The sequence below is a fragment of the Pogonomyrmex barbatus genome, unplaced genomic scaffold, assembly GCF_055798465.1.
Source record: "Pogonomyrmex barbatus isolate J1 unplaced genomic scaffold, ASM5579846v1 scaffold23, whole genome shotgun sequence".
In the NCBI taxonomy this organism is placed as follows: Eukaryota; Metazoa; Arthropoda; class Insecta; order Hymenoptera; family Formicidae; genus Pogonomyrmex; species Pogonomyrmex barbatus.
Window position 1 is genome coordinate 296,665 of NW_028297120.1, and position 20,808 is coordinate 317,472.

General features: G+C 37.7%; 1 protein-coding gene across 1 annotated transcript; it reads left to right on the forward strand.

Annotated features, from left to right (window-relative positions):
• Positions 1-637: 637 nt before the first annotated feature.
• faf (ubiquitin carboxyl-terminal hydrolase-like faf) lies at positions 638-20,264 on the forward strand. Its single transcript, XM_089078425.1, has 30 exons — positions 638-787; positions 1,946-2,157; positions 2,515-2,779; positions 2,942-3,167; positions 3,249-3,383; positions 3,491-3,647; positions 3,724-4,047; positions 4,207-4,464; positions 4,545-4,643; positions 4,718-4,992; positions 5,091-5,292; positions 5,389-5,718; positions 5,820-6,154; positions 6,229-6,469; positions 6,561-6,698; positions 6,785-7,063; positions 7,144-8,897; positions 9,068-9,241; positions 9,309-9,450; positions 9,648-9,952; positions 10,020-10,270; positions 10,351-10,526; positions 10,591-10,787; positions 10,857-10,984; positions 11,089-11,255; positions 11,364-11,626; positions 11,718-11,947; positions 12,024-12,226; positions 12,306-12,604; positions 12,926-20,264. Exons 2-30 carry the CDS (start codon positions 2,092-2,094, stop codon positions 13,071-13,073), a joined length of 7,767 nt encoding a protein of 2,588 aa, XP_088934551.1. The 5' UTR covers positions 638-787; positions 1,946-2,091; the 3' UTR covers positions 13,074-20,264.
• Positions 20,265-20,808: the final 544 nt, after the last annotated feature.

Sequence of the window (20,808 nt, forward strand, 5' to 3'; positions counted from 1 at the left end):
ATAGATGTTATTGATATTTATGTTCGCGTTTATATATGTTCGCTAATAACGAATCTGAAGTTAAATTTACAAAATTCAAAATTTTTACATATTAAAATTTTTTTTTTGTAAAACAAAGCACATGAAAAATTTTCAATAAAACATAAACTGTATTTAATATTTATTTAAATTTATAATTTAATTTAGTTTACGAGCAATTCAGTTAATTCGAAAAAAATACATTTTCCATTTTATTTTGTTGTAATTAATTAAAATATCACTAAAAATGGTTTAGATTTTTAAGCGTAATCGAGATTCATGTCATTCTTTCCTTTCCTTGAAATAGGCCTATTTTATTCCGAACGCAGAAGGATGCGATACAGCAACCAAGAACGTATTCAACGCAAACATTTTTCATCATCTGCAGTTGCTGTATCGATTCTTCTTTTCGAGTTCTCCTTTAAATCTTCGATCATCTTAGGTGAGTCAAAACATGAGAAATTTAGCTCGAGCCAAAAAGTTCTGTGGACAGTCTCTCTCCTCGGAGAGAGAATCGCGTCAATTGAACGTTCCCGCGCCAGCGATGGTCGCATCGGCGACGAATAGCAACGAGGAACGAGGACGGCGCGACCGAGGGAACGGACCAATCGCGATCCTCGCTCGGCACCCCGTCGTGCACGCACGTCGTCTCGCGGGCGAGCACCGCAGCGCCGCGGCAGTCGTGTTTACAGATTTTGCCAGTTGAGTTCCGTAACGTCACGTCAAAAAAGTGCAACACACGAATTTCTACCACGTTTACTATGTAAAGGTGCGTTCCCCGACGGCGGAGGTGCGACGCGCGGCCCGTCCACGGTCCGGGACGGCTATCCGCACGATCTGACCCCGTTCGCGTGACCGCGGCCGGCTATCGGGCCGGAATATCGGCGCTTTTGTTAATACACGGCAGTGCCAATCGTTAGGATAGTCGCCATTTTGTCCGGAGAGGTAGCCCGGTTGGAGAGAACGGGGCGAAAATAGAGGCGCCGCCTGGGCCGCGAGGATCGTCGGGGTCGCTTAGGTACCGAGCCGCGCGATCGCCGTCGCCCGTCGTCGATCGACCAACTCGTCGGGGGCCGACCTGCTCCGACAGCGATCCGTAGACCCACGGCTGGGCTTCCCGACAGAGTCGCCGTTGTCCGGTAGCGCTGCGCCGACTTCTCGGTCCCGAGACGGCGTTACAGCGCATCTCCTCGCGACGACCGATCGTCGCCTGGACGCGATTTCCTGGTGAAAGCGCGCGTCCACGAGACGCACACCTATTCTCGAGCGAGCGCCGACCGGCACGGCCGCTCCCTCGTCGTTAGCTCTTTGACGACGTTGACAGTTTGCCGCGCGTCGACGGAATGTCCAAGCGACGGTAATGACGGTGACGACAACGATTCGCGCCTTGAAGTCGCGTCGCGTGATCCGAGAGCATAATCATCCACGATGTCGCTCTCGGCTTGATCTCTTTAATCATCTCTTCCGTCCGCATGCCACCGTGGCCCAACGCTCGTAATACGCGTCCTAAGTCGGTGGTATCTGCCTTGCACCGTGGATATATTCGAGTTGTAGCCGATTGCTTCGAAACACTCCACTCGTGGTTGTGGAATCGATTCTCCTCGACTTATGCATTGTCTTGAGATTTGAGATTCACTTGAAGACAATAATGATCATATTAGTCTCTGAGTATATTTTTGCTAGTTATACATTGGTTTGCGAGTTGCCATTTGTTGTGGTTTTCGCAAGAAATTGAATGCTTATGTAATTTGTCGTCGCGTTGTTGTGATAAATTAAAATTCTCATGTGCTTGGACTGTATTGAATTTGATGACAACTATCATTAGTTTGTCTATTGAAGACCATAATTTGTTTATAATGTGAGACTTATGTCTCTCATTAGTGAATCTTGAGAAACGCAATGCTAAAATTCTTTTTCTTTGTTGCAGATAATGTAGGTATAGTTTATTAAAACAAGGCCTTTAGGATTAATTATATTTAATGTCAGTATATAAGCTGAATGCTTGTTATCGGTGGTGTAATCATTGGACCAAGAGATATCGAGACAATTAAGGCTTAGCAAAGAACTTATAAAATGACGATTGCCACTAGGGGCCAGGGAGTTGGCATAGACCCTCCTGACAGCCAGCAAAATACACAGGTATGTAGACTTGAACTTATAGAAGGTTCGTACCATATTCAGTACGCAATGATCTGATATCCAATAAGAGACTTTTTCCTAGTTCCTAAATAGTAACACTTTTGTTACTATTTAGGTTTACTTACTACCTAATTTTACCTTTTGGAATTTCTAGATAATAAAACACTTTTATCTATGAAAATGTACTCTTTTATTGGGTATTGGACATCAGACAATGGAGTATAAATCCCTCTTTAATATGCTTAATCGATGAAAGTGATATGAAATATAGTTTGTATCCAAATAAAATCACAAAAATATATATATATATGAGTGTGTGTATATGTATGTACATATGTATGTATCTGTCTTGTATAGATGCACAGTCCACCAGGTCCGCAACAATTGACTGATACAATGTCGGGACTCCAACTCAATGAGAATGTGGTACAAACGGAATGCAACAATGACGCTATCACTACAGTAGAAGATAGCAACCAGCTTCATGAAGAACCTGAGTTTCCTATTTTCAAACTTAATATGCTTCATGAAAAGATATCTAGTCCACGATGGGTTGTACCAGTTCTACCCGAACAAGAATTAGAGTGCCTGTTACAAGCCAGTATCGAACTTTGTAAAAAAGGTTATATATCATTTATGAAATTTTTTAGATATATTCTTATTCTTTTACATGCGTTATGTTAAATGATTTTATGATTGTGTGATTTCAAGATGTATTTTAACATGTGTTTTTAAATATTTATTTTTTATTTATAAGATGCATCAATTTTTTATTGTATTTCAGGAATTGATGTACAAAGTGAAGCGTGTCAGCGCTTTTTTCGAGAAGGTCTCACAATCTCATTTACCAAGATATTAACGGATGATGCGGTAAACAGTTGGAAACTAAATATTCACAATTGTATTAATACTAACTGTGCACGTTTGGTGGAACTATGTGTCCTGAAATTAGATGAGGACTGGTTTCCTCTACTTGATTTACTGGCCATGGTTTTTAACCCTAGTAATAAGTGAGTGAATATTCCAGTAATGTGAATTGTATTAAAGGCATGCTTTCTATGTAATTCGTTTTAAATCAATATTATTTCCAGGTTTCACACAGTAAATGCAATAAGAGTTTCAGAAACTGTTCCTCCTGGTAGCGATATTCCTGATGAGGAACTTTATGCTCGCCCACCATCTGACTCGCGAGCGCCTCGTGGTTGGCTAGTAGATCTTATAAACAGGTTTTTCATTAACTTTACATATATACATATATACATATATTACATATATTACATATATACAAAGCGTTTTGTTTTTCAATATGAATTAACATAACCATTTGTTTCAGATTCGGGAGTCTCAATGGATTTGAAATTTTGCTTTCTAGATTTCAGAGTGGACGTAATTTAACAGTGCCAGTTATTTATGCTTTAATCAGACCCTTTGGCTTATGTTATGAACTTTTGACTGTTCATACAATAATTAAATATCTGATGCCTATTGTTGTAAGTATATCCTCAGTTTATCATTGATTGTTTATAAAGAGAGAGAAAGCAATACAAAACATGTTGTTACATACAGGAAATGGTACCTCTTATTTTGAATAATTTAACTGATGACGAGTTGAAAAAAGAGGCAAAAAATGAATCAAAAAATGATGCAATATCAGCCATAATCAAAGCTGCTAAATGCTTGGTGTCACGCGTACCTCATCAGGAAGAGATGATAAAGAACTTGGAAATATTGAGACTGAAAATGATATTGAGACTCTTGCAAATTTCTTCGTTTAATGGAAAAATGAATGCTTTAAATGAGGTTAATAAAGTAATATCTAGTGTTAGTTATCATCAACACCGTAATACAATAGTAGAGGAAGAGGAATGGCTTACAGCAGAGCGCATGGCGGTGAGTATTGTCTAAAAAATCCATGATACTTTATACCTTTAGTGTAATATTTTTAAAATATTAATAATCGAAATATATTTTGCAAATGTCATGAATTTGACTATTTATGTTATGATGACTCTTCAAAAATAATGTAAAGAATACTTATTTGCGATACAGAAATGGATTAAAGACAATGGAGTATTGGAAATTGTACTAAGGGACTCATTACATCAACCGCAATATGTTGAGAAATTGGAGAAAATTTTACGTTTTATTATAAAAGAACGTGCCCTTACATTAGAAGATTTGGACGCTGTATGGGCTGCACAAGCTGGCAAACATGAAGCAATTGTGAAGAACGTTCATGATCTGTTAGCCAAATTAGCTTGGGATTTTAGTCCTGAACAACTTGATCATCTATTTGAGTGTTTTCAGGTATCTGTTTGCAATTGATATTAAATTTATACTGAATTGAATGAAGATGTTTATATAAAAGAAATTTGCTATTGTTTCAGACAAGTTGGAGAACTGCCAACAAAAAACAACGAGAAAAATTATTGGAATTGATCAGAAGACTTGCAGAAGATGATAAAGATGGTGTTATGGCGCACAAGGTTAGATATCATCTTAATACATACTTATATATAAATTTATTTTGGATCTGCAAATATCTTTATTCTACTGCCAGGTATTAACACTCTTTTGGACTTTGGCACATTCCGATGAAGTCCCTACAGAGATCATGGATCAAGCACTAAATGCTCATGTAAAAATTCTCGATTATTCATGCTCGCAAGAAAGAGATGCGCAAAAGGCAATTTGGGTGGATAAATGTGTCGAAGAATTGAAAAATGGTGATAAATGGGCTCTCCCTGCTTTGAAACAAATTCGCGAAATATGTTGCCTTTATGAACCAAATCCCAATCTAGGTCATAATCAGCGTAGCCATCATTTGCATTATAGGTATAATGACATACTAATAGTATAATACATATAACGTATATATAAATAGACATACATATATTGCTATATTAATTTTGTTTTTTATTATTATTGTACAGGCAAGAAGTAATAGAGCGTTTACAAAGCGAACATTCAGTAGTAATTCTTGTAACAAATAGCTTAACAAATTATATGGATAAAGTACGGCAGTTGGTAAAGGAAAATCCTGAAATTGACGCAAATACTTTTATGCCTGACGGTCGATATAACCATATTATGCAAGTGCAAGAAAGATTAAATTTCTTGCGTTTCTTATTGAAGGTATATATATTCCATATACTTCCATATACTTCCAGATCTCGAGACAGAACAATCATGAATTTCTTTAAAAAAATAACATAATTTTTTTTTTCATAGGACGGACAATTATGGTTATGTGCTGATCAAGCAGAGCAAATTTGGCAATGCTTAGCTGAGCAAGGTGTATTCGTTTCGGATCGCGAGGCCTGCTTTAAATGGTTTTCGAAACTTATGGGAGATGAACCAGATCTAGATCCAGCAATAAACAAGGATTTTTTTCAAAACAATATTTTGCAATTAGATCCGACATTGCTTACGGAAAGTGGTATTAAGTGTTATGAACGATTTTTTAAAGCTGTTAATTCTAAAGAAGGAAAATTGAAACTGAAACGTAGGACTTTTCTTATGGATGATGTGGATTTAATTGGAACTGACTACTTGTGGAGAGTATGTAATATTATTTTTTAGGTTATAATTTTATAACACATACAACGTATTTTTCCATTCGTATGCATGTTTGAAAACATCGTAATCTCGTCTATTTACAGGTAGTAACAAACAGCCCAGAGGAAATTGCAAATAGAGGTATAGAACTTTTAAAGGAAGTAAATACTAATTTAGGACCGCGATTGCAGTCATCAGTCTTGGCATTTCACGAAACATATATAGCTGAATGTATGGACAGATTGAAAGCTCATTACGACACTGTGACAGTTTTGAGTAGAGTCTATCTGGATGGAAAAGAGGAGCGTGAAGAACAAATGACAAATAAGATTAAAATGGAAGCCATAAAAATGTGTCGCGTTATGAAAGTTTTACAAGAGTACATAAACGAATGCGACACTGCTTTCCCAGGGGAACGGAAGATATTACCGTTACATAGGTAAAATAACAGTTACGCATAGCAATGTTTCTTCCTTATATGCAGTGATAGTGCAACATTTATTCTGATTACAGAGCAGCTCGTGGCAAACATCTATCACTCGTTATCCGTTTTGCGAGTCCTGGTCGGAACGTTGACGATATAGATATCTTCACACACAGTAACGATACTTTAGCTTCATTGAGACGTCAAATATTACGCAGGATTAAAGCAAGTGGAACAAACGTGAAACTCGACTTATTTATTAACGGAGAATCGCTAGAACAATCCGATGATAGAAAACTTCTTTCTCAGATTCCATTGAGAGATAAAATGGTGAGTATCAACAGAAAGAAAACTGCGAACAAAAAGTATAACTGATGTATTATGTATTATAATTAACGAATACGATTTGTCTTTTGTTTAGTTATTATCTGCAAAGCTCAGTCAAGTAAATAGCAATATGCCTAGCTCACCGGACAGTAGTTCCGATAGCTCTACTAGTTCTCCTCATCATCCGTACGATGGACCGAATGTCGAGGCGGAAAATAGTTTACCTGGTGTGGTAAGTTTGCCAATATAAAATTTATAAATTTAACCGATTACACCATGTTTTGCGTTTATTTTTCTAATTACGCGACTTTGTTCTAGGTGATGTCGCAAAGATCGCAATACGCGACATTTTTCTTTCAATTAGCAGATCTGGGCTGTACCCTTCAACATTCACAATTGCGTGATGGTGCACGAAATCTCTTGCAATTAGTGCCGCCAGATACCTTTACTGTAACAAGATTACAATGGTTATTTGGTCATTACAAAGACGATGAAGCTTTACAGAACCCTTCTCAATATCATTGTAATGAGCAGAATACGACAGTAGATTCTCTATTTTTTACTGCAAGTCCTAGCCAAGTTTTATACAATTTAGAGGTAAATTATATTAAATAACATTTAGTAAGAGAATTTTATCCCTGTGTAACACTCTAATTGATTCTCTCTTCTTTTTTTAGGTGTTATACACTTTGTTAATGCCAGCTCTCGACCCTATGTCGGAAAGAGCATTTGAATTTCAATATAATTTCATAAAAAGCGGTGAAGCAAGCGTTATCCTCGATATGCTAACCAAAAATAAGTTTTTACCAAATGCAGACGAAACTACGAAGCGGTCTGCGTATCTAACAGTGCTGAGACTGTGCAAGCTTCTTCTGACTGTGATGGGTAACGTGATGGCATGCGTGATGGACGAAGTTCAACAAACTGGATCTTCGGAGAATCATGACAATCACGTTAACAATCGTGGTCGGGTGACAGTATTGAAGCAAGCTCTCCAAAGTGTACCGAATCAAAGTACTGAATACATGTTGAGAAGTGTGGCGGCCAAACTGGCACAGCATCTGGCGCATCTAATGCTGTCTGGCGGACCTGAGGCTGATCGATGCCGGCAGCTTTTCGTACAGGCCCTTTCATGGGAATTACCGGATGTGGCTACCATACGTGCCATAATTAGACTAGCGTGGGCCGCATCTACGGGTAATTTGAGTAACATCAATGCATCGAACGAGGTGCTTCACTCGATGCACGAGACTAACCAAAAAGAACAGAGAAATCCCGATAATAATGATGTCCTTGTGTGTAAGGAAGCACTCGAGGTACTGACAATCGCCCTGGTATTGAATCCGTCAGCATTAGAAACACTATCAAGAGACAAAATATGGCATACTTTCTTGATAGATCTTGTGCTATTCAGTACGTCAAGAGCCATTAGGATCGCCGCCGGTGAACAATTTTTTCTTATATCGACATGGTGCAGCGGCGGACACCAAACGTTGCTGGTCACCATAACTCTTCTCTTCACCGTTTTAAACAGTACCGTTATGGAGAACGCAAAACAGAGCCATGAATATTTTCAGCTTTTGTGTCGACTGTTGAACTTTGCACATATGTCAGGTTGCCCTCTCACAACCGCAGAGACGCTATTAAATGTCGAAATAGCTTGGTTAAAGAAAGTTCGAGATAATATGAAAGAGACTGGAGAGAGCCAAGTGGACGAAGCCTTGCTCGAGGGTCACCTTGGTCTAACGAAGGAATTACTGGCCTTTTTACCACCGAATCAGAAATATGAAATTGGTTCTGATGAGAAACACGGAATTAATTTGATCAAGGAACTGGTCGAGGATTTCGTGTTTCCTGCGTCTCGCCTTATGCTGCAGCTTCGTAGTACCGGTGAACTCAGTGCTTCGCAAGCGTGTCCGGTATGCACCACCCCTCAATCAACCAGCGCTGCGTTCGACTTGCTCGTAGGTCTTTGCGTAGGCTGTGTACCCAACATGAAACTTCTAGTCACAATGCTCACCGACATGTTCTACTCCGAGAAGGACGAACCATTAGTGGAGTGGGATTATTTACCGCCTGTGGGACTTAGGCCTCTCAAAGGCTTCGTAGGCTTGAAGAACGCAGGTGCAACCTGTTATATGAATTCAGTATTACAGCAATTATATATGGTGGAAAGCATTAGAGTCGGACTTTTGGCGGCAGAAGGCGCGGCGACTGATTTAAATGAAGATTTCTCAGGTGAAGAAAGGATCGAAGGGGAACAGACAATCGAAACAAACGATAATGATACAAATGAAGAAAAGTGTGGTGCCGATGAATCTAGAAAGGAATATAATATCGGTATCTTGAAGCAAGTGCAAGCAATATTCGGTCATTTGGCTTACAGCAAGTTACAATATTATATACCTAGAGGATTATGGAAGCACTTCAAGTAAGAATAAATACAATTTTATCTTGTGAAAATAAAATGTTTTTAAAATAACAATTTGCTTGCAAAAGAACAAGAGACAGTACGATATTATTAATATAAAACTAAACTTTGATGCATTATATTCTATATTTTAAATAATGAGAAAATTCGTTTTTTTTTTTTTTTTTAAGACTTCAAGGAGAACCTGTAAATCTTAGAGAACAACAGGACGCAGTGGAATTCTTTATGAGTCTGGTAGAGAGCCTAGACGAGGCGCTGAAAGCTTTAGGACACGAACAGATAATGGGCAAGATTCTTGGTGGCTCATACAGCGACCAAAAAATCTGCAAAGGTTGCCCTCATAGGTACCTTTTTAGTTCTTACATTCCACTTTCTTCGGTAGACTGTAATACCACATTACATTATCTTCAGATATTCCAAAGAGGAGCCGTTCAGTGTGATAAGTGTGGACATACGAAATCACAGTAATTTATTGGATTCTCTTGAGCAATATGTAAAGGGAGAATTATTGGAAGGTGCAGATGCCTATCATTGTGATAAGTGCAACAAAAAGGTATGATTATAATAATACATTCTTGTAGGTATATAGGAGATTTCTTAGAAAGTATCATATAATAAAAAAAATTATTTCAAAAGGAATATCATGCGAAAATAATTTACTAAAATAATATCATTTTGCTCTTTACATATTCCATACCCAGGTAGCATTTTGCTCGAGCAGAGATTTTACTTTATCACTTTTATATTTAGGTCGTAACAGTAAAGAGATTATGCGTGAAAAAGTTGCCGCCTATTTTAGCAATTCAGTTGAAAAGGTTTGAGTATGACTTTGAGCGTGTATGTGCTATAAAATTCAACGATTACTTTGAGTTTCCACGAGATCTGGATATGGAACCTTACACAGTCTCCGGCTTGGCTAAATTAGAAGGAGAAGTCATAGACTGCGATTACGAAGAAGCTGTGAAGGGCACGTGCACGAAGTATCAATTAACCGGTATCGTCGTTCACAGCGGTCAGGCCAGCGGTGGCCATTATTATTCCTACATCCTGCACAGGTATTTCAAACGTATGACATATATGTGATTGACAAATTAAACTGTGTTTTGTGTAATAATTTTGTAGACTAAACGATGGTACGGCAAAATGGTACAAATTTGATGATGGTGACGTGACAGAATGCAAAATGGAAGAAGAGGAAGAAATGAAATCTCAATGTTTTGGTGGCGATTATTTAGGGGAGGTGTTCGATCATATGCTCAAGCGGATGAGTTACCGCAAACAGAAGCGATGGTGGAATGCGTACATGCTATTTTATACGAGATTAGATGTAGAAGAAAATTCTCTAATGAAGAGTGTGAATGAACTGTCATTGTGTAAGTACTATAGATTTCACGCAAGATTCATCTCGAGATATGTGTTTCTTATGTGGTCGTTCTTTTTTTTTTTTTTTCAGATACGAAACTAGGAGTTATGAAAATGCCATCAGCGATAGAATACAGTGTGAGAAAGCAAAATATAAAATTTATGCATAATCGGAATCAATTTAGTGCTGAATATTTTCAGTTCATCAAGAAATTAGTGTCCTGTAATCCTCATAACATTAATCGACAAAATATGAATGAAAAACTTGTAAGTTTATCACACATATAAGATATATATTTTCAACATTTAATCGTAATTATTCATATTTCAGAGCCCTGAAGCGGAAGAACTTGCGATGCTATCGGTTCAGTTAGCATCAAGATTCCTCTTCTACACGGGTTTTCATACCAAAAAAACATTGCGTGGCACGGCAACGGATTGGTATGACATCGTGTGTCACCATTTACGTAGCAGTAAAGCAGTGCGTTCTTGGTTTGCCAATGAAGTATTGTTCAATCATCCACATAGGTAGGTATAGGAGTTTTCTAAACACGAGCGTGCAAAAACGTTCGATCATTAATAATTTATTATTTATAGATTTTGCGAATATCTCTTGAGCTGTCCTAGTACAGAAGTGCGCACTGCTTTCCTTAAAATTTTAGTATTTCTCGCGCATGTTTCTCTGCAGGATGGTCCATGTGCACCACCTAGTTTAAATGCACCGAGTGAGTATTGAAATAAGAACAGAAATTTAATTTTGAAACGATTAAAATGGTTTTCTCTCAAATACCTAATAATCTTTTCCTTTTTAATTTGTGAATATTCTTAGGCATACTTTTGGATCCAGTAGCGACGCTTAGCGATCATTTGTTACATGCGGTATTGTCACTGCTACATCGTGAAATTTCGGATCACGGACGGCATCTTCCTCATTACTTTTCTCTCTTTCATACTTACGCTTCGCTTGGTCTTGCCGAAAAGGCACAATTGCTTAAGGTAATAAATAATTACATGTAATTATATTAAATATCGATAATTAACATTATCATTGTATTTTGCTAGAAATGATGTTCAGTCTAACAACTTTTAAATATCTTTTTATAGCTGAATGTTCCAGTAACATTTATGTTAGTCGCTATTGATGAAGGCCCAGGTCCTACTATAAAATATCAATATCCGGAACTGACCAAGCTTCATCAGGTTGTTAGCATGTTGATACGATGCTGCGATGTGTCGTCGAAAGTGCACTCGAGTCAACAACCTCGTGCGGAACCCTTACCAAATCCGTATGGAGATCCTGCATGTCAGTCAGAATATCTTATGCCTATCCAACAACAAGCAGCTGACATACTGTTTATTCGTACTAGGTGAGGACTACATAGGCATACATTTTTAACACCAACATAAGATCTTTGTGTGACATTTTATTTTATATTTATATTTTGTCTGTGGGAATAGTTATATTAAAAAATTGATCGAGGATGCTAATGTGACTGAAGACACGGTTAAATTATTGCAATACTGTTGTTGGGAGAATCCACACTTGTCACGAACAGTGCTTAGTGAGCTTTTGTGGCAAATAGGATTTGCGTATACCCACGAGTTGAGGCATCATACGGATTTGCTACTTGCGATACTATTGATGGAGGATTCATGGCAGACGCATCGCGTGCATAATGCACTTAAAGGTAAGTTTGAACAAACTTGATATTCTTTTGCTCTGTCACAGATTAATATTGTAATACATGAGATTATATTTTTTAGGAGTACCCGACGAGCGAGAAGGTTTATTTGAAACAATACAAAGAAGTAAAAACCATTATCAGAAAAGGGCTTATCAGTGCATTAAATGTATGGTGCAACTCTTTAGTAAGTGCAGACCAGCGCATCAGCTTTTACATCATAGCCCGGAATTGAAGAGAAAGTGGAGTCACGCCATAGATTGGCTCCATGACGAACTTGACAAAGTACGTAACGGAAATTGAATGTTGATATCAGTTAATATTGTCAGGATGATATTGTAAATGTATAATAAATCGTTTACAGAGACCATATGCCTCTACGGCGCCTTATACACACGCGTACAACAACTGGTCTCCACCGACACAATCCAATGATTCTGCAAACGGATATGTTTTGGAGCGTAGTAATAGCGCAAGAAAGACATTGGAGCGAGCATGCGAACTTTGTCCAGATGAAGAGCCAGAAGTTGAGGACACAAGCGAAGATTGTGCGGAAGAAGCCGAGAAATATCAACATACATTTAAATATCAGACTACCAATCCATCCAAATATCAAGTCCGAACTAAGAGGCGTAACAATAGGGCCTTAGGATGGGCTATGGAGTAAGTTGTAACTGCAATATCTTTATATCGGATATATCCTTTAAGAATATTGTGTGCGCGCGATTTTGCAAAATGTATCTCAGTATTTTGGAAAATTATGGATTTGGATATATATTAATATATCCTACTTATAAACTTATATATTATAACTTAAAATGTATAAATACTTTATTGATATTAAATGCATTTCATTTTATGCAAAAAGATTAATAGTATTAAGTTATCATATTACAATAATTAGTAAATTATTTATATTAGAATAATTTTTTATGATATTAGCAAATCATTCTTTAATAATTGTTTGCTTGTTTTATTTTGCAGATATCCAGACTTTACCGTAATCCAACAAATGCAAGAAGAACAACAGCCTCAACCAGGACCTTCTCCAGTACATACGCCCCACTTAGCGCTTCAAATGCATAATCCGCAAAACTGTGAGTCGTCACAAAATACCAGCCAGGATCCATAATGAACGCTGAACACTGACGTTTTACCAAGTTGCTGCCTCAGTGAAACGATTTCGGGATACTTAGATATTACTGCGCCAGCAGCTTGGTGGCGAACGGTAGCAGCACATGTACAGATATAACAAGTGAGGATTTGTTTTTTTAGTGATCATTCTTTAACGAACTCGTGCTAATCTCTTAGTTTCACTGGGTAGTTACTTTGATAATATGACGCGCTATGAATGTTTGAATTACAATGAGGAAATGAAGACGATTCCGACTGAAAAGTGAATTAACGCATGCTGGTTGAGGCAATATTCTCGACGATAGTTTTTTTTTTTCCCCCCCCTTAATCTCGACACCTGTCATTCATTTGTATCCCCTTGACAACCATTTGGCTTCCAATTCTAGAAATGACGATTTGGCAAAAAGAATAAAAATACGCTCTCTCTTTTCGAGCAGTCGATAAAGCTAATAGTACAGCTAGAAGTTTCATTTGCCTCGATTAATGCATGTGGATTCAAGCTTAGGAATATCGTAAGATTGTATAAATGTATAGCGAGTAGTGTGTTATGGAATCCCGTTCTCTGCCGATTAGAAGACAAAAATATAAACCATAATTTTCCGTATGCCTATGTAAATTTGTTACTAATAAAAAAAGAAGGGAAGTTGAAATGAAACTTTCTAATGATCGAACAACTACAAAAAAGAGAAATGAGTTAATATGTTCTCATCTCATTCAGAGAAAGCACAGAAATTTCCTTATCGCGGAAAAGCTATGCTCTAACATATATATATATAAATATACATATAAAAATATATAGCTATGCTATATATGTATACATAGCTTTTGCTATTTAATCTTTTAACAACAATAAAAAAACCTTTCTTGTACTTAATAATCTCGAGCATTCTGGAAGAAAGACACTTATCGGCGGCCTGCCGTGCTGCTAAATTTCAACATACGCCAATGATGCCTCCTGTTGTGCTTTCTTTCAGTTCGACCGATTTGAAAGAGTTGTGCCTTCTTGACATTGTGCGACTCCATTGTACTTTTAGGTAGATATTTAAGAATCAAGTTGTTGCTTCAAATTTGATTGATTATACTTCGCTTGTTGAGTTGACTGTGGGAAAGAAAGGGAAAGGAAACTAAAAGATTATAAAACATGAAAAACGCGTGGGATATGACGAGAGATAATTTCGTCGACAAGAAATCGACCGGAACGCTCATCTCAGAGCCCGGAAACGAAGTTGCGGCGGGCCACTTTAGTTTATCATGACGCACGTTAAATGTCACATCGAGTTGCCGTGCTGGATGTATGGACAGCCGCTTGAAAACGGGACACTGTCTTCATCCGGAATCCACATTTTTACGAAGAAAAGGAATTGAAAGAGGAAACGGTAGCGAGACGAGCAAAGAGGATAACGGAGCAAACAAATACTAGTTTGTATCGTTGTATGATACGATTCATCATTGATAGAGCTGTGGTCTTTTTGCAAAAGTTGTGAAAGCGATCACGGCGTCAACATCGTTTCGGCAATCGTCCGGCATATTACGTATCGGAGGAGGATTTCTAAAGGAGAGAATGCGGACTATGCGACGAACGACCCTCGAATTTATGAACTGGCCATAGCGCTGACTTAATAAATAACATGTGTTATATATAAATATTATATAAAAAAGTAATCCTTTTGAAAGCAAAAGAGAAATAAAAAAAAAAAAAATCACGTGTGTAACGTGGAAGCGAGCCGTGTGTATACATAAGATTTCGTGCGAAAAACCAACGATTATGTCAAGACACCAGGAAGTAATGACGTATTGATTATTATTATTCGTATTTATCGAATACCGAGTTAAACAGTGTACCAAATTATATAATAGCTTCTATTGGTTAAATGATAATGGTACCTAATCTTACTCAGATATGTACATATAGACATTACAGACAACCGCTTTTTATATGTGATAAAAAAAATTATATTCCTATTATACATTGAGATTTAGAGAAACGCTATTGTAAATCCTGGTTTTTGTACACAGACTGTATGCTAAGTTCACTTTTGTTAACACGAAATGTAGTCTATAATTATTTAATATTTAATTGTATCACTAAATAAGCGTATAACATCATGTAAAATACTTGATTTTCTTTCTATTTTTTTTTTTTTTTTTTTTTTTTTTTTTTTTTTTTTTTTTTTAATTACTTCTTCGAGAGATATGGTTCACAAACTGGAAGTGTCATGATACTAGTGTCATTTATCTTATGCGTGGTAGAAATAAGGGAGACATAAGCTACGAGACATAGCCGAATGCGTTATTTTAACTAATGACAAATCGCCAAAAATCGGAATATTATCCTTTTCTCTTTTTTTTTTCTTTTTTTTTTTCTTTTTGCTATCGAACAAGATAACGCTCGGTGTTGTCGCGCCAAACAGGAAAAAAGAGGAGACATGCAAGGGGGGGGGGGGGGGCGGTAGAAATTGCGACGGGATATCATTTTCTTGTGCATTACGTAAGATTATATGTTAGGGATTAAGATCAGTATAATTTCACAAAATTTCTAGAGACAGTCTCGCGAAAGTCTCAACTCTAACAATTTTCGTTCTCTGTGAAACGACGACGATCGGTACGAGAATCTGAGCTCGTCGAAATTATACCGATTTCCTCTCACAACTCTCTTGTAACGTAATTGGAAAAGGAGCGCGAGGAATGAGAAAGGGGATCGTGCGGCAACGTTTTTTTTTTACACGTTTGCGCGATCCCGTTCCACTGATGGAACGGAACCGTTCCGAATTTACTCTATTTAATACGTATTGCGTATACACGTCGGCGGAGGTAGCCATCGCGCATTTACGTTCGTTTCAGAGTACGAGGGTCGTCGGACGAGAGAAAAATGGAGAAGTCAAAAAAAAGTTGCAAAAGGGCAAATGCGTGTTAGCGCGCACGTGATCTGTGCTCACGTGTGCATCTGCATGCGGGGATGCACGTGAGACCTGACCTGTGGTGTTGTTCTCGAGATCGTGTGCAGTTACAACTCTCTCGTAAACGTAAAGCGGAGAAAACAGAAGAGGGGGGGAGGGAGAAGAGAAGGAAGTGGAAATACGAAGGAGGATTTATCATCGACGTCTCTTTAGTTTCTAGGTTCTAAAGATAATTTTAATTGTATTCAGCGCGAATGACGCTCTAGTCAGTAAAATTAAACGAATAAACGAAAGGAGATTAACAGCTTCGTTCATTTTTCTACTACGTGTAATGTTTCCGCGTGATGTTTTTTTCTCGGAGCGTCGATAACGATGAGGCGTTTTGGGCACGCTCCGTCCATCCGTATCGGTAAGATCAGTGTCGTCGGATGCGTCGCGCTGCATCATCGTCGTCGCCTCGTCGTCGCACCGTTATTTTTTAATTAAATGCAAATGAGCCGCAAAAACGCCTCGGCGCATTTTCTCCGCATCCTCTCATTTGCCCTCGATGTGTGCGAGGGACAACGTCGTCGCACAACTACCTCGACAAGCGCTATCATCTACTCTCTCCTCGCTGCTTTCGTCTTGATTCTCTTCGTCTAATCCCGCTTCCTGCGGAAGAGGGAAACGCGATCGATGCAGTCGAATCTCTGCTCTTTGTGCTCGATTATTCCTCGAAAAATAAATGATAAAACACATCGCTATCATGAATTAGTCAAGTATTAATATCCTCTCGAAAGAAATTTTCCCTCGTCTAAACTCCGCGTCATGATGAAAATCCCTCAAGGGAAGGAGGCAGGTCTCTTCTTCCCCCCCCCCCCCCCCCTCGATCCCCCTTAGCGAGCACTGAGCAGTCGTTCGTGCATCAGCCCGATCGTTCGGCGACTTTAGTTAGCATCTAAGAAACGAAGAGAGATTCATCGGTTGCGAGTCGGCGTTTACCAGGTCGAGGACTCGGCCTCCGCCAGGATAATGCCGGTTTCGGAATTTCACGGCTTAACATCGATCCTGATACCACCGATCCTCGGACCAATCTGTGCTTCACAGATGTAATCCTTACCAAAGCCAGATACCAGAAGCATTTTTTTAACAATTAACACCCTTATTCGCTGGCCATTAGCGCGCTGCATTGTACATTGTACGTTTGTATAAAAATATCCTTTGTGGTTCGTAGACGTCTCTTGGACGTCGGGCAGAAAGAGCAATCGGTGATGCTTTCGACCTGCTCCCTTTTGCAATTAATTAATGTAACTAAAACACTAAGTATTTCACTTCAGAAGTGTGCAGCTACATGTTTTTAAAAGCTTTAAGGGATAAGGAAGACCGCAAGGGAAGTGAATTACATCGAGAGAAAGAAGTTTGAGTTCTAGTTCTTTTTCAGCTCTGAAGGAGGAACTTATTTATTTGCGTATCGTAATATCGTTATGCTTAAAATATTTTTCTACTTGTAACACAAACATCGCCTTCAGCTTTCCTCTGCTCTGAAACGCATGACTATCTTGATGATGGATCATGTTTTATTATAAGAGATTACGCAACTTGTTTGCGTGTAAACAAGCCTGTTGCGGATACTTAGTTTCTACGCTTTCTTCACACGAAACCAAATACTAGTGTCTTGCAAAAAAAAAAAGAAAAAAAAAAGAAGAAAAAGAACGAACAAAACAAAGATATAGAAACGACGCAAATAAGTCACGCCGAATATTCGAATCAGGTTGCGTCGTGGCGAAAGGGTGAAAATTTAGGAGACTATAAGGGTACTATAAATTACAATTAATGTGCTATGGCTTGCACTATTAAATTGTAGCTAACAAAGCTAAGGGAATTTTTATTTATTTTCCAGTGTGTGTTATGAAATCTGTTTGATTTTCACTTCCTCCTAGAGAGATAATTGATAATTGTCATGATAATTGTCATTCCGCTGCACATGAAATTTAATTAGACGCAAAACACGCAAAATGCGAAATGTGTATGCGCGCGGAACAACTTAACAACTTCGAAAACGTCGAAAATATCAAGGAAATACGAAAAATTTCGATGCTAATAACGCTAGACGAGATATAAACGAAACCAAAGGAAAAGAGATCGAATTTGAATCTTCCTTGTGAAGTGATCGCAGATTGTTGCAGTATTGATCAGTAAACGATAGCGAACAAAGAAGAACAATTGCGTTTGTGCGAAATGAAGGATGGAGAGCATGACAATGTAAATATAAGGATCTACAGGATCTATAATGATATTCTTGCTGTCTATGAGGCAGATGTGAACATCCTTGTATCCTTGTAAGGATGTGAACATCCTTGAACATCCTTATACGCGTCGTATAAGGATACACGATTCACGGATAGTATTATCTTATACACGTCCATGAATTAGATATATATAGCCACATAATTTTGAAAAAAAAAATTTGCAAATCAAAATATGTCTAATCGATATGTATTCAAATAGAAAAATTGAATGATAAACGCATTAAAGGATCGCGGTCTGCGTGCGATAACGAGAGAAAGTATTATCCAGAGACAAAACGGATCGAGGAGGAGATTAATATAAAATTAAAAAAAAAAAAAGACATGAATATAATGTGTCTGAGGATATTGCAGAGAATCCCTCGTTTTTGGACGGTCTCAAAAGATTTTGGATGATGGATCTGAACCTTTATGATGTTTAGGCTATAAAAAGTAGCGAGAGAATATACTGAATTCTGAATATACTGAAATTTTCTGAAAAGCTACTCTCATCCTCCATTCGAATAGAAAGATGAGAGGAAAGGAATATAAGAGATCCGGAAAGATTTTCAAAAAGATCTGTTAATTTTTGAAATTATGATGCACTCGATGTACTTGTCGCAATAAATATTGCGGATAAAATGAAATATATTTGTTTTGCTATCAGTGTTGTAATACGTGGGAATATTACAAGGTTTTTCCAAAGCAATTTAGCGGATTTTAAAGGAGAATCGAGAAGGACGTGTTGTACATGTGTGTGTGTGTGTGTGTGTGTGTGTGTGTGTGTGTGTGTGTGTGTGTGTGTGTGTGCAAGTGTGTGTAAAAAAAAAATTTTAATCATATATTTTATCAATTAGGATCTATTAATAATAACAGTCACAAATAACGGTTGTCTTTAAATAAATATGATTTTACATTTATTTAATTCGATTTCAATAATTATCTTCATAATTGAATTTCATAAGCGTCGTGTCGTGTCGACAATCAAGTCAAAACATTCGCGAATGTTTCTGCTGGATCCTCCTCATTTCTCGCCTCGAAGCATCAGCTGTTTCACGATAAGATGTAAGGACGAGCGTTTTTTGGGTGGAAAAAATTTGCAAGCCCCGCATAAAATTCTCGTTCACGATTTCGTCCTGGCGTACTTCTCAGATCTTCGATCGCGTGATCGAGTCGTCTTGGTATTCGCGACGGACGTAGCAAAGATCCAAAAGAATCTATCCGGAAAACGTCTGAAGGATGAGGAACGAAACAGTTAGATAGTCCTGAAATAGGATCCAAAATAGGATTCGGGATCAGGATCTTTCGGTCCTTCAGACGTCTTCACCGATGAGTCCTTCGGACTCGTGTCAGACAGGCGAGACACAGATACAGATACAGCGAGATACAGATTTGTCATCGACGTGCTGTGGAATCCCAAAAGCGAAAAGAGAATACACAGAAAAGCGCTCGGGTCGCCCTACGCGCTACATATCCGTTTAAATGGCGCATTTATGCAGGCATTTTTCATTTAAACTCGTTTTAAAACCAACTCGCCAACCGATCCTGCGACCCTTCCTGCGACGTCGCCCACCCGCGCGCTTATTTACGATCCCTCGCAGACTCTCTTTTTCGATATACATATTATATATATATATATATATATATATATATATATATAAATATAAGTATAATTATTATAAGATTGTATATTCTTAATTAGATGCAACGTGCTGGCGTGCGCGCGCGCGCGGTCGCTGGGTGAGATTTGAAATAAAAGGAGAATTGCACATCAACATACACATACATGTATACACTCATGTAACACATATATATATATATATATATAAACACATATACACATATACAGATATAGATCCGCACGGGGGGTTGCGGGCGACGGTTTGCCAATTTTCGCGGGGGACTTTCACTTACAAACGGGCGACACCCGCACGTCCTGCGTGTTCCGCAGTAAGGAGACCTCTGCCGCCTCCGGAATCTTTTGTGTATTATTTCTAACAGAATGTAATAAAGTAAAGTTTAAACAGACGAAGTTGTCCCCTTTTACCTTCCTTTCCAGAAGTCAATCCAGTCACTCCGTCTATTTGATATATATATAAAAAATTAAAATAATAAGATAAATAATAAAATGATAAAATAAATTAAAATAATAAAATTAATTAAAAATAATAATAATAATAAAAATAATGAAAATTATAAATCTTAATTTAAGTCTTAATCTCATAACTAGGGAAGTTGCATTGCAGAGTTCTTTTGTAATTTACCCTTATAATTAGAACAGATAACGGCGTTGTTGTTACAATTTTTTTGTTTTTCAGGACGAGTAACAACAGTTATATATTTTTTTAATAACGGTAATACAATTATATTGTTGAGTGACTAATATATATAAAACGAACATGAGCGAGTTCTAAAAAAAATCTTCAAAACTTGATAAAAAAAGTAAATTGTTTACGACTCATTACTTTTTGATTAATGAGTCGTAACAAATTTTCTTTCAGAAGTAGCTTTCTCAACTCTGTTTATAATGCAGTAAACACAAAGTGTTAATAGTATTTGCCGGCAGATTGAC